Genomic DNA, 15565 nt, shown 5'->3' on the forward strand with positions numbered 1-15565 from the left:
ACTAATTAAGATTAGCTTGACTGCTTCAATTAAATCAAATTTAGAAAATCTTGGTGTTTTTATTTCAAATACGAATAGAAGCCAGAATATTCTTCCCCCTCTCCATTTTAATTAATTTGACGCTAACCATGTATTATCACGCAAACACACACACACACACACACATATATATATATTAAAAAACTTATATCCACATATTATATATGTCTAACTTCATGGCCTACCAAAGCCAGGTTCAAGGCTATATATAGCACATTTCCCTTGCACTTTTTATTCACAAGCATTTCTAAGATAATATCCTAGATCGATCTCTTTCCTAACAAGCTTGATAATATAACAGAAAACAATTTGATCATTTCATTTTCCAAATGGACAAACTATTTGTCATTGGATACTGTCTTCTTTATTCTCTCTTGGTTGTGCATGGCAAACAATTTTCATGCAATGAAACCCCCTACCCCCGTGTGTGCATGCATTACATTGAAACTACCAACACATTATCAACCCTAGATGCTTCATCTTCTTCCTTCCATGATCTGGCCCTTAGGGTTACCATGGAGCAAGCCATTGTGGCTCATAAACTTGTCTCAAAAATGGACTTGAATAATTTCAAGGACAAGCGAGCCAAGTCTGCATGGGAAGATTGTTTGGAGCTCTATGAGGACACACTTTATCAGCTCAAACGCTCAATGAACTCAAACAAACTAAATGATAGGTTGACTTGGCAAAGTGCATCCATTGCCAACCATCAAACATGCCAAAATGGTTTCACTGAATTTAACCTTCCCTCACACCTAAATTACTTCCCCTCCATGCTAAGCAACTTCTCCAAACTGCTTAGCAATTCCTTGTCCATTAGCAAAACTATGATGATGACTTTGACAACTTCATCGACCAAACAAAGTGGTGGGAGAAGGTTGTTGCTTTCAGATGGCTTCCCCTATTGGTTGTCACATTCAGATAGAAGGCTTCTTCAGGAAACAACACCAAAAGCTGATGTTGTGGTGGCACAAGATGGGAGTGGGAACTATAAGACCATCTCAGAGGGCGTGGCTGCAGCTGCTAAGCTCAGTGGGAAAGGGCGTGTTGTTGTGCACGTCAAAGCTGGTGTCTACAAAGATAGCATTGATATTAAGAGGACAGTCAAGAACTTAATGATCATTGGAGATGGGATGGGTGCTACTATTGTTACTGGTAATCTTAACGCACAAGATGGTTCCACTACTTTTCGTTCTGCTACTTTTGGTAAGTTCTTAATTTGTTAACTCATGTATACACAACTTAGATCAATTTTTTTATATCCCTATTATCAATCAAGTTCTTAAATTAAACCATGGCACGTACACATCATCGATTAGTTTTTGAAATCTTGATGAGAAGATATATAAAAATGATTTCAATATCGTTTCACTGTTGAGAAAATGAAAACCTATATCATACTTGGCCCCATTGAGACAGGACCTGCAGTACTTATTTTTGTACAACTTGTTGTTACGGACGATCATCATAATCAGAACTCCTTGTCATTTTCCTATGAAACCACTAAAAGAAAAATAAAAGGATAGAATACTTTAAACTTCATGTTTTTTAAACAGAAAAAAAGTAACTAACATGCTGGAGCTGGAATCAACAATAATGAACATTAAGCATATATTATTATTTTTATTTATTTTAAAATCAAGTCACACAAAACTGGTGGCTAAGATATTTTCACGTTACACTTAATTAGTGAAGATGAAGACTTTTTATTTTTGCATCCTTAACATATGTTTAATTATAAATAATTATTGAAATGATTTTTGAAGCTAATATTATATAATGAGTTATTATTGAATATCAGTGTTTATATAAACTATTTTTCAGTAATTAAAACTTGAATTGATTGTTGTAGCGGTTTCTGGTGACGGCTTCATCGCTCGAGACATAACCTTTGAGAACACAGCGGGACCACAACAGCACCAAGCGGTGGCTCTCCGATCCGGTGCGGACCACTCAGTGTTCTACCGGTGCAGCTTTATGGGGTACCAAGACACCTTATACGTCTACGCCAACCGCCAATTCTACCGTGATTGTGACATATACGGAACCATAGACTTCATATTCGGGGATGCCGTGACGGTTCTTCAAAACTGCAACATCTATGTGAGGAAACCGATGAGCAATCAGCAGAACACGGTGACGGCACAAGCAAGAACCGACCCTAACGAGAACACGGGCATCATCATCCATAACTGTCGTATAACTGCAGCTGGGGACTTGATAGCAGTGCAAGGCTCTTTCAAAACCTTCCTAGGTCGCCCATGGCAAAAGTACTCAAGGACTGTGGTCATGAAGAGTGCCCTTGATGGCTTGATTGACCCTGCAGGTCCACCAGTTCTTTTTTAATAAGCTTCACTGTTTAACAAGAAAGAAAAAGAATCATGAGAGGAGGGGTCTACTTGTTAGATAAAGCTCACATCCCATGTCTTTTCTTTTTTGTATGTTAGATAGTGTAGATACAGAACATAGTCTTATTGGTTGCAGTATTAATTAGGTGTGTTTTTGTTTTCTAGTTTTTAAGATTATTTTATTAAGAAATTTTCAGAAATTAATTCTTAGGGAGCCAGAGTGTTCAGGAAAGAAGATAAAATAGAAGAAGAAAGAATATATATATATATATATATATATATATATATATATATAGTAGAGAGGATAAGTTTTATGTATAATAAGATGTTAATTTTTATAATAATAATTTAAAAAGTCATACTAACTAATAAGATGACTTATACTAACTAGTGCATAATTATTAAATTCTACATATCATATAATAAAAAACTAAAAGTAGAATACTATGAAAATCCAAACAGAGTTACAATTTTCAAAATATATTCTTGTAAAGAAAATTTGATTTTGTTTTCTTAAAAAAACAAACAAACATGCCCTTATTATAAACAAGTTATCTTATATTATTTTTTTCTTTCATAAATAAAGGAAAAGTACAAATAAGTTCGTGTGTGTGTATATATATATATATTCTGCTTGCTATTGAGAGAGTATACCGGTGATTCTCTTGTAAATAGATGAAATTGTTAGGTAGTGTAGAAGGACTGAAAATATATATAATGCTCGTATTGCAGGTTGGTCTCCGTGGAGTGGAAACTTTGGTCTGAGCAGCCTCTACTACGCAGAATATGCGAATACAGGAGCTGGTGCTAGCACTGCAGGGAGGGTCAAATGGCCAGGGTTTCGTCTGATCTCCAGTTCTGAGGCTGTGAAATTCACCGTTGGAAATTTCTTGGCTGGGGGCTCGTGGATTTCTGGGAGTGGCGTGCCCTTTGATGCAGGTTTATGAATGAATAAAATATACTCTAAATTGTCAGAAACGGATCGATTAATTGTCGTGTTGTGTGGTGAGTGGTGAGTGAAGTGGGTAGGATTTGGTTGCTTCCAAATGCCATGAAGACTTGATAATAGGGCTAGTTTGTATGTGTTTCCTTCTACAGAGGCTACACAAAATGTTGTAGTGTGTTTCTTCTTCCCTTACACAGTCTGTTATTTTTTGTCCACGGAAGGACCGAATTACGGATGATGATAGATATGAATATCCTGTACATGTATCTTTTTTTCTTTCTTTTTCTGACGTCAAGAATGTCCTGTCTATCTATCAATAAAGTTGTAAAATGCCATAAATGTACACAAGTCTTTGATTCAAGTTCTTCCACTTGTACTACTTTGATATATTAATTGCACATTATTTTTCATCATGTCAACTAGCAGGACTAATTAATTAGCAAAAATACTTATAATTTATTTTATTCATATACTATTTCTATAATATTATTTCATTTATTCATCTCACACTATTACATCGTTTATCTTATTTTATTTGTTTTCCTTCCTCTCTCTCACTATATATATATATATATATATATATATATATATATATATATATATATATATATATTTTGTTTCTGTTGCACAAAAAATTATACAAATTTATTGTATAAATAAATTTCTCAATACTTATATAAATTTCATGTTACCTGGGTTTGGTTAAACAGCAATCAGGTTGTGATCCATTGTTGATGTTAACATCTCTTAATTGTGATTAGTACTGATAGGGCTGATTATCAAACAGAATTACAGAAGGACCAACTGACTAGTTTTGTTCTGAAAAAACAACTCGTGCTTACTTAGTCTTCTTCTGCATTTTTTTTAATCCTGTTCGGCTGCTAGCATCAAGTTGTAACTTCTAATTAGTAATTAATGGTGGTGCTTGCCAAATTTTGAAGTGTCCTGCTCCTTTAAAAGTTTTATTAACTAGCTCTTTCTTAGTGGTTGATTTTGGTTATATATAGATTGCCAACAAATTCTGCACTGTTCAAGCGGGGTAAACTAAGACGAGTCGGGACTGACATGTTCTTTTTTTCATATCTATATAAGAGGGAACTAACCACTTGTAATTTTAATTTCCTACAAAGTCTGGCTGGGTGAAAATTAATTTTTGATTGGTTGGGTTTCTCCTTCTTCTTATGGTAATAGAAATATTTGAGTTCTGTCCATCCAGCTAGTAGAGTTCGATTCATCATATCTTGATCGTGTGTAACAGAGTGCATGTTGATATTACTGTCTAACAAATGTCAAGTATGCTCTAGTTCTTCCTTCTATCTTAACGCAAATGACCTACTGATTTCACCATAAGAATACATTTTACAAGCAAACTAATATAAGTAAATGCATTATAAATTGAGAATAATCTTCAAATTTCTAACTTGATCCATAATATAAACTGTGTTGAACTTTTCTTATGATTTTTTGTTAATCTTCATCGTTGTGCTAGCCATTTTCTGTCGATCTTCATTCATTATTTCTAAAATCCATTTATAATATAAACATGACATTAAGTAGATTTTGTCAAACCAACTATGCATGAACTGACTATGCATCATGCTTATTTAGGAGTTTATTTCATGCAACTAATATAATATTTATAGCAATGATGTCTGTACAAATAAAATGAAGGGGTAGAAACTTAAAACCTATTAGGTAATAATATATGTTTAAGTAGTGAGTCTTTTTTACATTCCACATTTACTTCAAAAGCATGATAGAGTTGGCATAACAATATGATATCAATACATTTTCATTGTACAACTGGAACACAATGGACAACGATATTTCAAAAAGACTAGAAGAGAATTCTATCTCTTGAACTGACATTATGAAATTTTTTTAATAAATTCATGTGTTTGTATTGGATGCTTCGTATATACAAGATTTTTTTTCCTAGGGTGGTCCTTTAGAAACATTGGCAGATATTGTTGTAAAAAAATTTACATCCTAACAATCATTATTAATCAATCTCTTTAACTTCCAAATCTTCATCATTCACCAAACAAAATAGGTTGTCACGTTAGCAAGCAGAAAAAATCAAAGACAAAATTTACTACTACTAATCATCATTGGTAGTGGAAGTGACAGTGACAATGTCGGTGATGGTTACAACATTGTTCAGCCATCACCACTTACTACTAATTAGGTTCAATAATCAATACAACCATAATCACATACTAAAGAAAATCAAAAAGTTTCTTCGACAGTGCAAAAGGAGGAAGATACACACAATCCAGGAGAAAACATACTAGAAAGGGTTTAGCACCAAGTGAGATCAAGAGCAAGAGTGAGTCTTAGACCGAGAGTGACAATGTGACTGAGAGTGATAGTACCAATAATGGTTTTAACACCGCGAGAGTGAGACCAAGAGTGAGAGTGAGAAAGGGTTTAAGGTAGTAAGGTTGCCGGAAGCGTGAGGGAGACGATTGAAGTGTCAGAAGTGCAAAAAATATTATAAATAAGATAATACAATATTAGTTTTTTTTCAAAAATTAATATTAACGAAATCATGTTAATATCGGTTTCTGAAAAAAAAAACCTTATTGTTTTTACAAAATAAAGATTGTTTCTGACTAAGATAATTTTAAAAGTGCAAAAGGTGTGTGCAGCATTACAAGGATAGAAAGCCATGAATATAATAATCAATGGAGCCTCACTAATTGATAATCTTTTCTATTTTTTAGGACATAAGCCACCTAATTAATCACTTTGTCTTGTGGTGAACAATCTGATAGAATGAATAAGTACTCTATTGTTTCTTTCTTGGCTGAAGGAGAAAGTAATTGCAATGGACCAATTTCAGGAAAATCAATCAACAGAGGCCATTGCACTGGATCAATTTCAGGAAAATCAATCAATCAACTTCACTAAAATAAATACAAACAAGTTTGACCCCATTTCAGGAACCAATCAATAGTGGGCGTGGCCAAGTCCATTTGCCTATATCCAAAAGGCCATTTCCCATTTCCATTCATCAATGGCTACCAAAATTTGAAATTTTCACCAAAGAAAAGTTTGAAAAAATAAACAAAAAAAATTGGAGGTAGAGTATAATAAGATACGACGCTGTCTTGCAGATATCGTTCATGTAAGAATTCAAACTAAACCATTAAGCATTTGTCCCATAGCTGGCGAAGAATGCTGAGAAGCTAAAGGTTGTAATTAAGTTCGTCTTTCTCGGCGCAGTGAAGAATGGAAGGGGGTGGTGACTCGAATAACAACAATTGGGGGAGAAAGAGAGTTGATGGCGCAACAACTTGGTTTTGAAAATGTGAGTATAATAGATAGAGATTAATCCCACATCAAATAGATAAGCAAGTAGGTAATGTTGAACTCATTATAATTGCTGAGATATGTAATATGTTGGATTTGGGGCCTGATTATTTCAAGTAGTTCATTTAAATATTTTTTTTCCACCAAAAAAGTATTAAATAATTTTTTTTATAAATACTTAGAAAGAAAATAAGAAAAAATGAATAAGTTTTTCTTACAAAACTTAAAATTAGTGTTTGGAAAAGCTAATATGAAAGAGTTTTTATAATTAAATTTATATATAAGCTGATTTTAGTTTTTGGAAAAAAGCTTATTTTGTATTTCTTTCTTATTTTCTTTTCTTATGAGTTCTTATAGAAAAAAATTATCTAAACAAGTCTTTAAGGAAAATTCATTAAGTTCTAAACTGTTTATAATTCAATTTCAAGTAAGTTCTAAACTGTTTATAATTCAATTACTTTATAAAGATGCACTATGTTTGTATCCTGATCTTTATATATGTACACACGACGAATTGGCGATGACAATGTATGTTCGTGTTATTGTTTCGCATATTCATGTTTATGCAAATATCTTTCATTAAACACGAAAAATCAAGTTTAAGTACAAAAAAAAAATCTTCACTAAAAATATTATCCAGCTATTTTGCTTAACTAAGTATTATATTAAAATTGGTCACTTGAAAAATACCAACACTTTTTTTCACATCCTCCTCCAAGGACTGATGTTGGTAATGTATTATTTTTTCTTCAAAAGCTTTCTGCAATGCTAGCACGTAATGCTAGATAACGGGGGTGTGTTCACATAAGCAAGAATTTATCTGGAATGACCCATAAACCTAAAAATAAAAATATATTTGCAACGAAACGGCTAGCCTTTGTTCAGCTGGTGGTGGCCATCTATCTTCTTCCAAAGTTAGTTTAGGAGAGAAGTCAAATCTCACCGCAGGGACCAAAAAAAAAAGGAAGGAAAGAATGCTCCTAATAAAACGCCAATACAAGAGGAGCCATCATATTAAGACTATATAATAGAATTAGCACTCGGCAGTTGCAACTTATTCAGCACATCAAAATTTTGATAAAGTAACTGATCAAATTCCACTCAAGTGCCCATAGCAAAGGCTGCAAACAACCAACACTAGTGTTCGGCCATCCGTAAGAAACTGAACAAAGAAGAAATGACTGGGAGAAACTTCAGGATCTAACCACCTTCCACCTGTATGTGTTCATGTAATGACTGTTGGAGCGGATCGACCAGTGAATTCTTCCATCTTCGAAAGTTTCAATGCAACTTCCACCTGTAATTGAGTGATGTTTAAGTCAGTCAAGATTGCAAGTTTGATACAACTTTAATATTTAAATATTATAAGCATCTTACAAGAGGAGCAAGGGCTTCATTTGAAAGTCTCCCAATCTTTGATGGATCCTTCTCATATTGCTCAATGTATAGTCGAATTGTTGCACCTTCTGATCCAGTTCCAGATAGGCGGAAAATCTAGAGTAGTAGAACGTAAGAAAACAAAATAAATGAGGAAAAAGAAATTGAATAAAATAATGGAATATATCCATCGAAACAAAATCTCACATTAACATTATGTTCCTAACAATGGGAAGAATATGAATAATTAGTAATTACATGCAAGACTATGCATTTTCAATTCTGAAAGACCACCACCCGAAATTTAACCTTTTTCCATCAAGTTAATTGCAACAAATATTTTTCGAGCAGTAAACTCACCAATCGTGATCCATCCTCAAACAAATATCGGATTCCCTGATGTGATGAGATGGAACCATCCACAGGATCATTGTACTCAAATTCATCACCGTGAACAACATTCGAAACATCTGACCTTATCCCCTTAATAATCCTAAAAAGACAGCGAATAAATTCATTAGATTTATGATGAAGCCACAGATTCAAACCCTCACCAAGTAATCTTATTCCTAAGTTAAATACCAACGAACTAAACAGGTAACTGTAACAGATTCATTATTCCAACTCCATCAGCTACCAACAAACTAAATAGGTAACTGTAACAGATTCATTATTCTAAATAATCAGGAAGTTCTATTTTCCGACAAGGAACATATCTATAATCAGCAGTGGAGATGAACTGAAGCAAGAGTTAGACACAAGGGAAGTGGGTCAATGCACACTTTTCCATGACTGGGGCATATCTTACATGATAAACAATCAGAGGAGCAGCACAGAAAGTTACATTACTCAGGTGGTGCTAGATACCTTAGTTCTTTAGATAATGGATAGAATTTTATGCTTTTACTTTAGGTCAAAGACTCCTGGAGAAGTCTGCCAGGATGTTGGCAAGTTTTTGGTTCTTTGGGGGATAGTTGCTTGAGTTTTTTTTGTTGATGGGTTGTAAGATACCCAGGTACTAGCTAGTATAAGACAACTCTCACCGGATGCATATCTTTATAACAAGAAGTACAAACCAGTTTCTAAACATCAATGACATTAAAGAATGTCACATCATGATCAAATTGATTTGCAAAAGCTTTTACTGCATCACAAGGAAAATATACTGTAAGCAAACTCAATTTTAAAATAATGTTAGTATACTAAAATTAGCATACTGATTGACTTCTGAAAGTGAGGACTGCAGCTTGACCAAATATGCCATCAGTTCCTTTGCTGCACCTGCATCCACATTCTTTAAGGAAAAAAAATTGAGGTCACTAACTGATTTTCAAAACCAATTATAACAAAGTAGGAGAAAATGCGATTGTATCATACTTCATAGTCATATCGAGTATAATAATGGCGCCCATAAGTAGCCCAATGCTGGCGAACTATGTCTTCAACAGTGACAAGCTTGTCTTCAAGTTTATCTTTATTTTTATATGCAAGTATAGATAGCCAGGCCAAAACTGCCCAGATTCCATCTTTCTCACGAATATGGTCAGAACCTATCCACAAACACAAGGAATAATCACAAGATAAAAACTAGGTTTTAATAAAGTTGAAAGTTGTACTTTGCTCCTCTTAATGCAATAGCAAACACATACCAGTCCCAAAACTTTCTTCACCACAGACTGAACATAATCCAGCATCCATTAAATTACCAAAGAACTTCCAACCCGTGGGGACCTGGTTTTGAATAATAATTAAATTAAATAATTACATGTCTAAAAGTCGCCATCAAGTATTTTCATGCTTAAAAATATTGAATAGCAGTATACCTCAAAAAATTTCAAATTCAGATGTTTGGCTACAACATCCAGGGCAGCAGAGGTTGGCATGCTCCTACAAAATATTTATAATTTAAAATTGGTATATTGGTAAAACTGGTGGCAAGAAATGAAGTTACACAAAAGGTCAAGTTGCTAGGAAAAAAGCTCAAGAACTAATGGCAAATCAACAATTTGGTCATTGGGGGAATATATAACCAACAATTATGAATATTAAAATCTTTGTATTTAACTCAAATGCAAATTCTTCCTATTTCATAGTCCAACTAGAAACAAATCTAATCACACCTTTTGCAGCAACTAGCTAGATAATTACAAGATAGTTAATAATTACCAAGCATATGCAAGTATAAGCCTGCCATTACTGCATGACACACAAATGCACATTGGTAAATGTGCTTCTTTGTGTTCAAACACACACTACTGATGAAATTAAGAGAGAGAGGCTTAAAACTTAAAAACCTGGCAACACCCTTTAAACCAGCAGAAAAGTATGGTATAGCTTCAACGGCATTTGCAGCGATAATGGCCACGGAATCTGAAGGAGTGACAAAAAACCTAACAAACAGGGGATACACAGATATTACACACAAAAAGTTGGAGAATATTTAAATTCACCACAAATTAAGGGCAACACTACCTTTTACCAAGTATCATGTTGCGATCTGCATCACCATCAGAAGCAGCACCAAACTCTGGGGGATCATCTTGTGGTTCGGATTTGCCCAATCCCATACGAGCAACCAACTCTTTTGCATATGTCAAATTGGGGTCTGGGTGTCCTCCTCCAAAGTCTTCCTGTATCCAACAAGTCATCCACAAATCAAAGGCAAATCACAACTGGCATTCAGAATATTTAAAGCTATCCTTGGCATTAATCAACAAGAGAATAAGACCTTTGGTGTACAGTTCAGTAAAGAGCTTTCTTGTGCCCCAAGCTCATCCACAAATATACTCTTTGCATATGCTCCACCAACCCCATGTAGTGCATCATAACTCAATAACGTCAAAGAAATTTATGATTAGGTTTTGGGATGAAGAACTAAGAATATTCTATATCACAGTTTAAAACAACAGCCATAAAATATACCAGAATGTGAATTTAGGAGATGACAGCAGTTTCCTGATAGATTCAAAATCAAAAATTGACCTGCAAAATTTCAATCATGGGGTAAGAAAGGATTGAATCAGTAGAAGCACATAAGAATATAGAACATGTGATTATCTAATTAAAATCAAGATTGCTTGTTGTAAGAACACTGCATCATATGAAACACCAAACTGGATACTCAAAATGGAAAAGGAAGGAAAATCTATTAAAACAAACTTTTACAACTTGACTAAATTTAAACATTTTCTTCCTTCAATGTTCTCCAGCCTTACAGGTTAATTGGCATCATGACACGACATAAATAAATCCACTTGCATAAAACTTCTTTGCATAGATGCAGAGTGTAAGATGAAGTTGTAAAAGAATCTTACTTCATCAATTTTATATAATCACTTGCTGAATCAAAAACCTCAACATCAAATGGTCCTTCAGGGCCTGTAAAGCTTGTAACACCTGTTGTGGTGATATCCACCTGAGAAAACAAATAGAGAATGGGAAACAAGATTTGGTTGATGAAAGACATTACAATTATAGTCTTAATTAAAAACAAGATAGATAAATAAAGAAAGGGAGAATATTTGTTGCCAGGTCATGAGCAGTACATCTGGCAGATCTGATGCAATCAAGTACTCATTAATTGTTGTTGTGTTTTCATATATCTTGTCAGTAATTCCCTCTGGTGCAGGTCCACCGTTTTCCATATTATATTTAATTCCAAAATCCTGAAACATGGAAACCAAATGACAGTAACGATCTTTCCGAGTTAATTTTACAACCAACAAGATCTCAGCATAATATCATAGGGGAACACCCATCTACTCCTACATTTACATTTTGGAAATATTCACCTTATTAACCATGGCTTAAAGCTTATTTGATTATTTGGGGAAGGGACAATCAGGAATATTTTCATGGTCACATAAACGCAATATTTCAATGTTTGCATAGATCAAGCTTGTCATTGAAGACTTCCCTGCATCATTTTAAAAAATAATAATAATGTGTAATTGTATGTTTTCCCACTATTTCTTGCTATTTGGTTTTTAACTAACCAGTCAGATCCTAATAAACAGTATCATCTGTGGCCTACTTGATGTCTTTTCCTCTTTTGAAAACAAAAAATAGGTTTTATCACTTATCATGAAGTTGAAAAAGAATGAAGAGTACAAAAAATTTATCGTGTAATTTGTAACCCCATGATCCACATAAATTACATAGATCCAAGCAATGTAGGTCAACCTCAAATAATTCAAGTGGCCAAGCCAAAAGGTTAAATGTCAGTCAACTTAGTTCAGATTTCAGAAATGGAATGTGAGAGAGATCCACACATTAAATTCCTATACCAAATATCATCATATTCATTAATCTAATTTAATTCATCCAGAAATAATTAAAGTAATACACGAAATACTCACCTCATGAGGGCCACCAGGATTGTGACTTGCTGTCAGTATAAATGCACCTGTTGCCCTGGATCCCTGTACAGATAATACAATTTTTTATCCACTATTTTGCTTTAACTCAGGAGAAAAAAATGTTACCATATGCAATTCCACTATGAAAATCATGGATCATCTTTGAGGAAACAAAACGCATTCTAAGCATAATAAAGAGAAGTACAGATAACGAGAAGCAAACTGTAGAAAACATTACTCACATCAGCTCCAACTCTTTCACGTATAACAGCAGATACTGCAGGAGTTGAAAGCAATCCATTTTGACCAATCCAAACACGTCTTACTCCATTTGCTGCTGACATTTTAGTTATAATCTGCAGATTCATTAAAATCATTAGTGATGTCAAATATGATATTGACATTAGAAGACAAGCATGTGATGTAGCATGAAATGAATATCCTCTCATACAAGAAAGTCATAAGTGAACAGATACGTAACCAATGGTGTATGAAGTTAAAAGAAACAAAGCAAGTCTCTATTCCAGAGTACAAAACTCTGAAGTTGGAAAATGGCATTTTAGTATCCATCTCCTTGTTATTATAAGATCTTAACCTGTATACTTTTATTTGTTTAATTAAAAGATCTAGTAAATTTCAAGCCAAAATCATAAATTATATCTAAAATGCCACAAGTGGTGCAATCAGATTTGTCAAAATGCCTGCCTATGTTAGATGTAGTACAAATCAAATTAAACCAAAGAAAAGAAGCTCAATTTCAAAGTGACAACATAAAAATAAAATAAAATTGTAAGGCATCTAAGTAATGCAAATGATAAGTTTTCCAAAGAAATATTACCAATTTGCCGGCACTTATAAAGTAATTGATAAACCAAATACTTCAGACACCAAGAAGACTACATTAAAAAGCGAGAAAAGTGGACAGTGAAAAAGTACCTGAATAGCTTCCTTTGAAAAATAACGACCATCACCAGATACAACTAGCGTTGCACCTACAAGAATGGAAGGAACAGTTCTCAGTATCCCACAGCATAATAGAAACATAAAAAAGAAACAAGTGGAAGGAAAAACAGTTTCTGAAAAGGCATGATGAATCCCGCCTATCTTTTTTTTTTTTTTTTGTTATGAGAAAGAAGCATATTCATTTCAGGCGCAGTAAAGCTGATAATAATAGTATTTCAGTACCGTGAGTTTGAAGCAAAGTAAGAGAATTGAAGGATTCGTACCTCTAACTTTTTCCACAGTTAATGCATTGAATGTTGACTGAACAAAGTTATGGAGGTAATGAGGTTGCACGAACACTTTCACCTGAAAAGATCCAGCGAACGAAGTATTACAATTAATAGTACATGTAATGAAGAAGAAGCAACCACCAATGTGAAACAGATCTTGCATCAGAAAATTTGATTCAAACTACAATGGAATTCAAAACGACTAAACAATTTGGTTGATCTTAAATTGCTCAAAACGAATTCTGCGCTCTGATCCAATCGCGATCCATATCAAACACAACGCATACACATTACATGCAGCTCAATCGAAACAGATCAGAATCAGAAGATATGATTTGAAGACAAGATCCAGCGAGTAGTACAATTCTCAGAAAAACTAAAGCATGAATTGATAGAGGAAAGGATCAAATCGAGATAAGGAACCTTCTTGCGGAGACCAGAGGTTCCAGGCTTCTGGCCATCGAAGGGAGTGGTCTCTACGCGTGAAACATTGAAGAGCACCATGACTGGCTGGCTACCTGAACAAAGCAAAACGAAATCCGGAAGGTTCAGATTTCAATGTGCAAGTGAGAGAATGATGCGATGTGTATTTATAGAGCGAGAGGCCAAGGGAACAACGAGAGAGAGTTCAGTTAGCTTAGCAGTTGATGAAAATGAATGCTTATGGAGATGACATTTGTGCCAAGAGGAATTTTATGGGCGTGTCGGTTTTGGAATTTGTGAGAAAAATATTGTTAGGCACTCACTCGCAAGTCGCAAGTCGCAAATCTCAAATTCGCAATCAATAAATATTTTTAAGATTCAGAAGAAAAATATATTTTTTATATTTTTATATAATAAGTGCTTTATTTTTTTTCATATCAACAAATATTCTCCAACTTAGTTAATAAAGGCCTCATTTTTAGTTTTTTAATTAATTATATACTTCTTTATAAATTTTTTTAATTTTATTTTTCAATTTTTAATTATGTAAATTAATAATTTATATTTCATTCATAATTTTAAATAATTTTAATTTATTTTTTTGTCTTTATCAAAATTAAAATGCTGCATTGGAGTATGAGATACTTATAAGTTAATAAGTTATATGCTATGAGAATAATAGTTCAAGCTTTGCAGTAAAAAAAAAATGTTCAAGCTAATTAAAACATCCCACGTAATAAATTAACTTTATCCGAAGATTATAATAATTTATTTTCCTGAAATCATTTATGAATCTCTAGTTTGAGATTCATTCCCGCGCTTATTTATTTAGATTAATGAAGAGAGATAGAATGAAGCAAAATGAAATTGAGTAGTGCTGCGTTCTATCATTTTAATTTTTTTAACTATAATTTAAATTATTTAAAATAACATAAAATTTGTTAATGTATATTATTTCATTTAATATTTTCCTTTTTTTCTTTAAATTTACTGTAATTTATTTTCTCTCATTCTATTATTTTTTTTGGCGTGCATACATGGTACCCAAAAATTTACTGTAATTTATTTCACTTTTTTTATAAAAAAAAATATGTCAAAAATTAAAATAAAATAAAAAGTCTGGGCATATATCCATCCTTAATTTAAATTACGTTTAGCCTGTTAAATAATTCATTTCAAAACCAGAAAATGGACCCACTCGTTTTTTTTACCAACATTTCACTTCAGAAGACTAAATCCGAAAAATTGTAACCATGGACTTAATTGCACGTACCAAATATTCCAACCTCAAAAAGGTTTATTCCATTTTATCATGACGTGCCGAACCACATGAGTCATGACTGCGAATCCCTTTTCCCCCGCTTTTTAATTTTGGTGTTAGGCTGAGAATATGGCTAAAGAATAAAAAGAAAGAAATTACAAGCGTAAAAACGTAATACCCTTAGCACCCCTTCCCCCCTAATATGATAATCCATATAATTTAATCGCCAGAATGGACATTAGGCAATGAAAGTAACACTCCTATAA

The 15565-nt window shown here is 33.5% G+C and overlaps 2 protein-coding genes across 2 annotated transcripts; one reads left to right on the plus strand and one right to left on the minus strand.

Moving 5' to 3' along the window:
• Nucleotides 1–292: 292 nt before the first annotated feature.
• Nucleotides 293–3746, plus strand: LOC114413646 (pectinesterase-like). The gene is made up of 3 exons (XM_028378147.1): nt 293–1245; nt 1892–2365; nt 3120–3746. Exons 1-3 carry the CDS (start codon nt 369–371, stop codon nt 3332–3334), a joined length of 1566 nt encoding a protein of 521 aa, XP_028233948.1. The 5' UTR covers nt 293–368; the 3' UTR covers nt 3335–3746.
• Nucleotides 3747–7481: 3735 nt separating this feature from the next.
• Nucleotides 7482–14359, minus strand: LOC114413647 (phosphoglucomutase, cytoplasmic). The gene is made up of 19 exons (XM_028378148.1): nt 14234–14359; nt 14039–14133; nt 13610–13691; nt 13320–13375; nt 12626–12739; nt 12384–12446; nt 11571–11690; nt 11340–11440; nt 10948–11007; nt 10754–10853; nt 10498–10655; nt 10320–10415; nt 9849–9912; nt 9675–9756; nt 9403–9575; nt 9243–9319; nt 8386–8518; nt 8026–8142; nt 7482–7945 (listed from the first exon to the last, which is right to left on the minus strand). Exons 2-19 carry the CDS (start codon nt 14117–14119, stop codon nt 7874–7876), a joined length of 1749 nt encoding a protein of 582 aa, XP_028233949.1. The 5' UTR covers nt 14120–14133; nt 14234–14359; the 3' UTR covers nt 7482–7873.
• Between the last annotated feature and the right edge of the window lie 1206 nt (nt 14360–15565).

Source organism: Glycine soja, chromosome 5 (genome assembly GCF_004193775.1).
Source record: "Glycine soja cultivar W05 chromosome 5, ASM419377v2, whole genome shotgun sequence".
In the NCBI taxonomy this organism is placed as follows: domain Eukaryota; kingdom Viridiplantae; phylum Streptophyta; class Magnoliopsida; order Fabales; family Fabaceae; genus Glycine; species Glycine soja.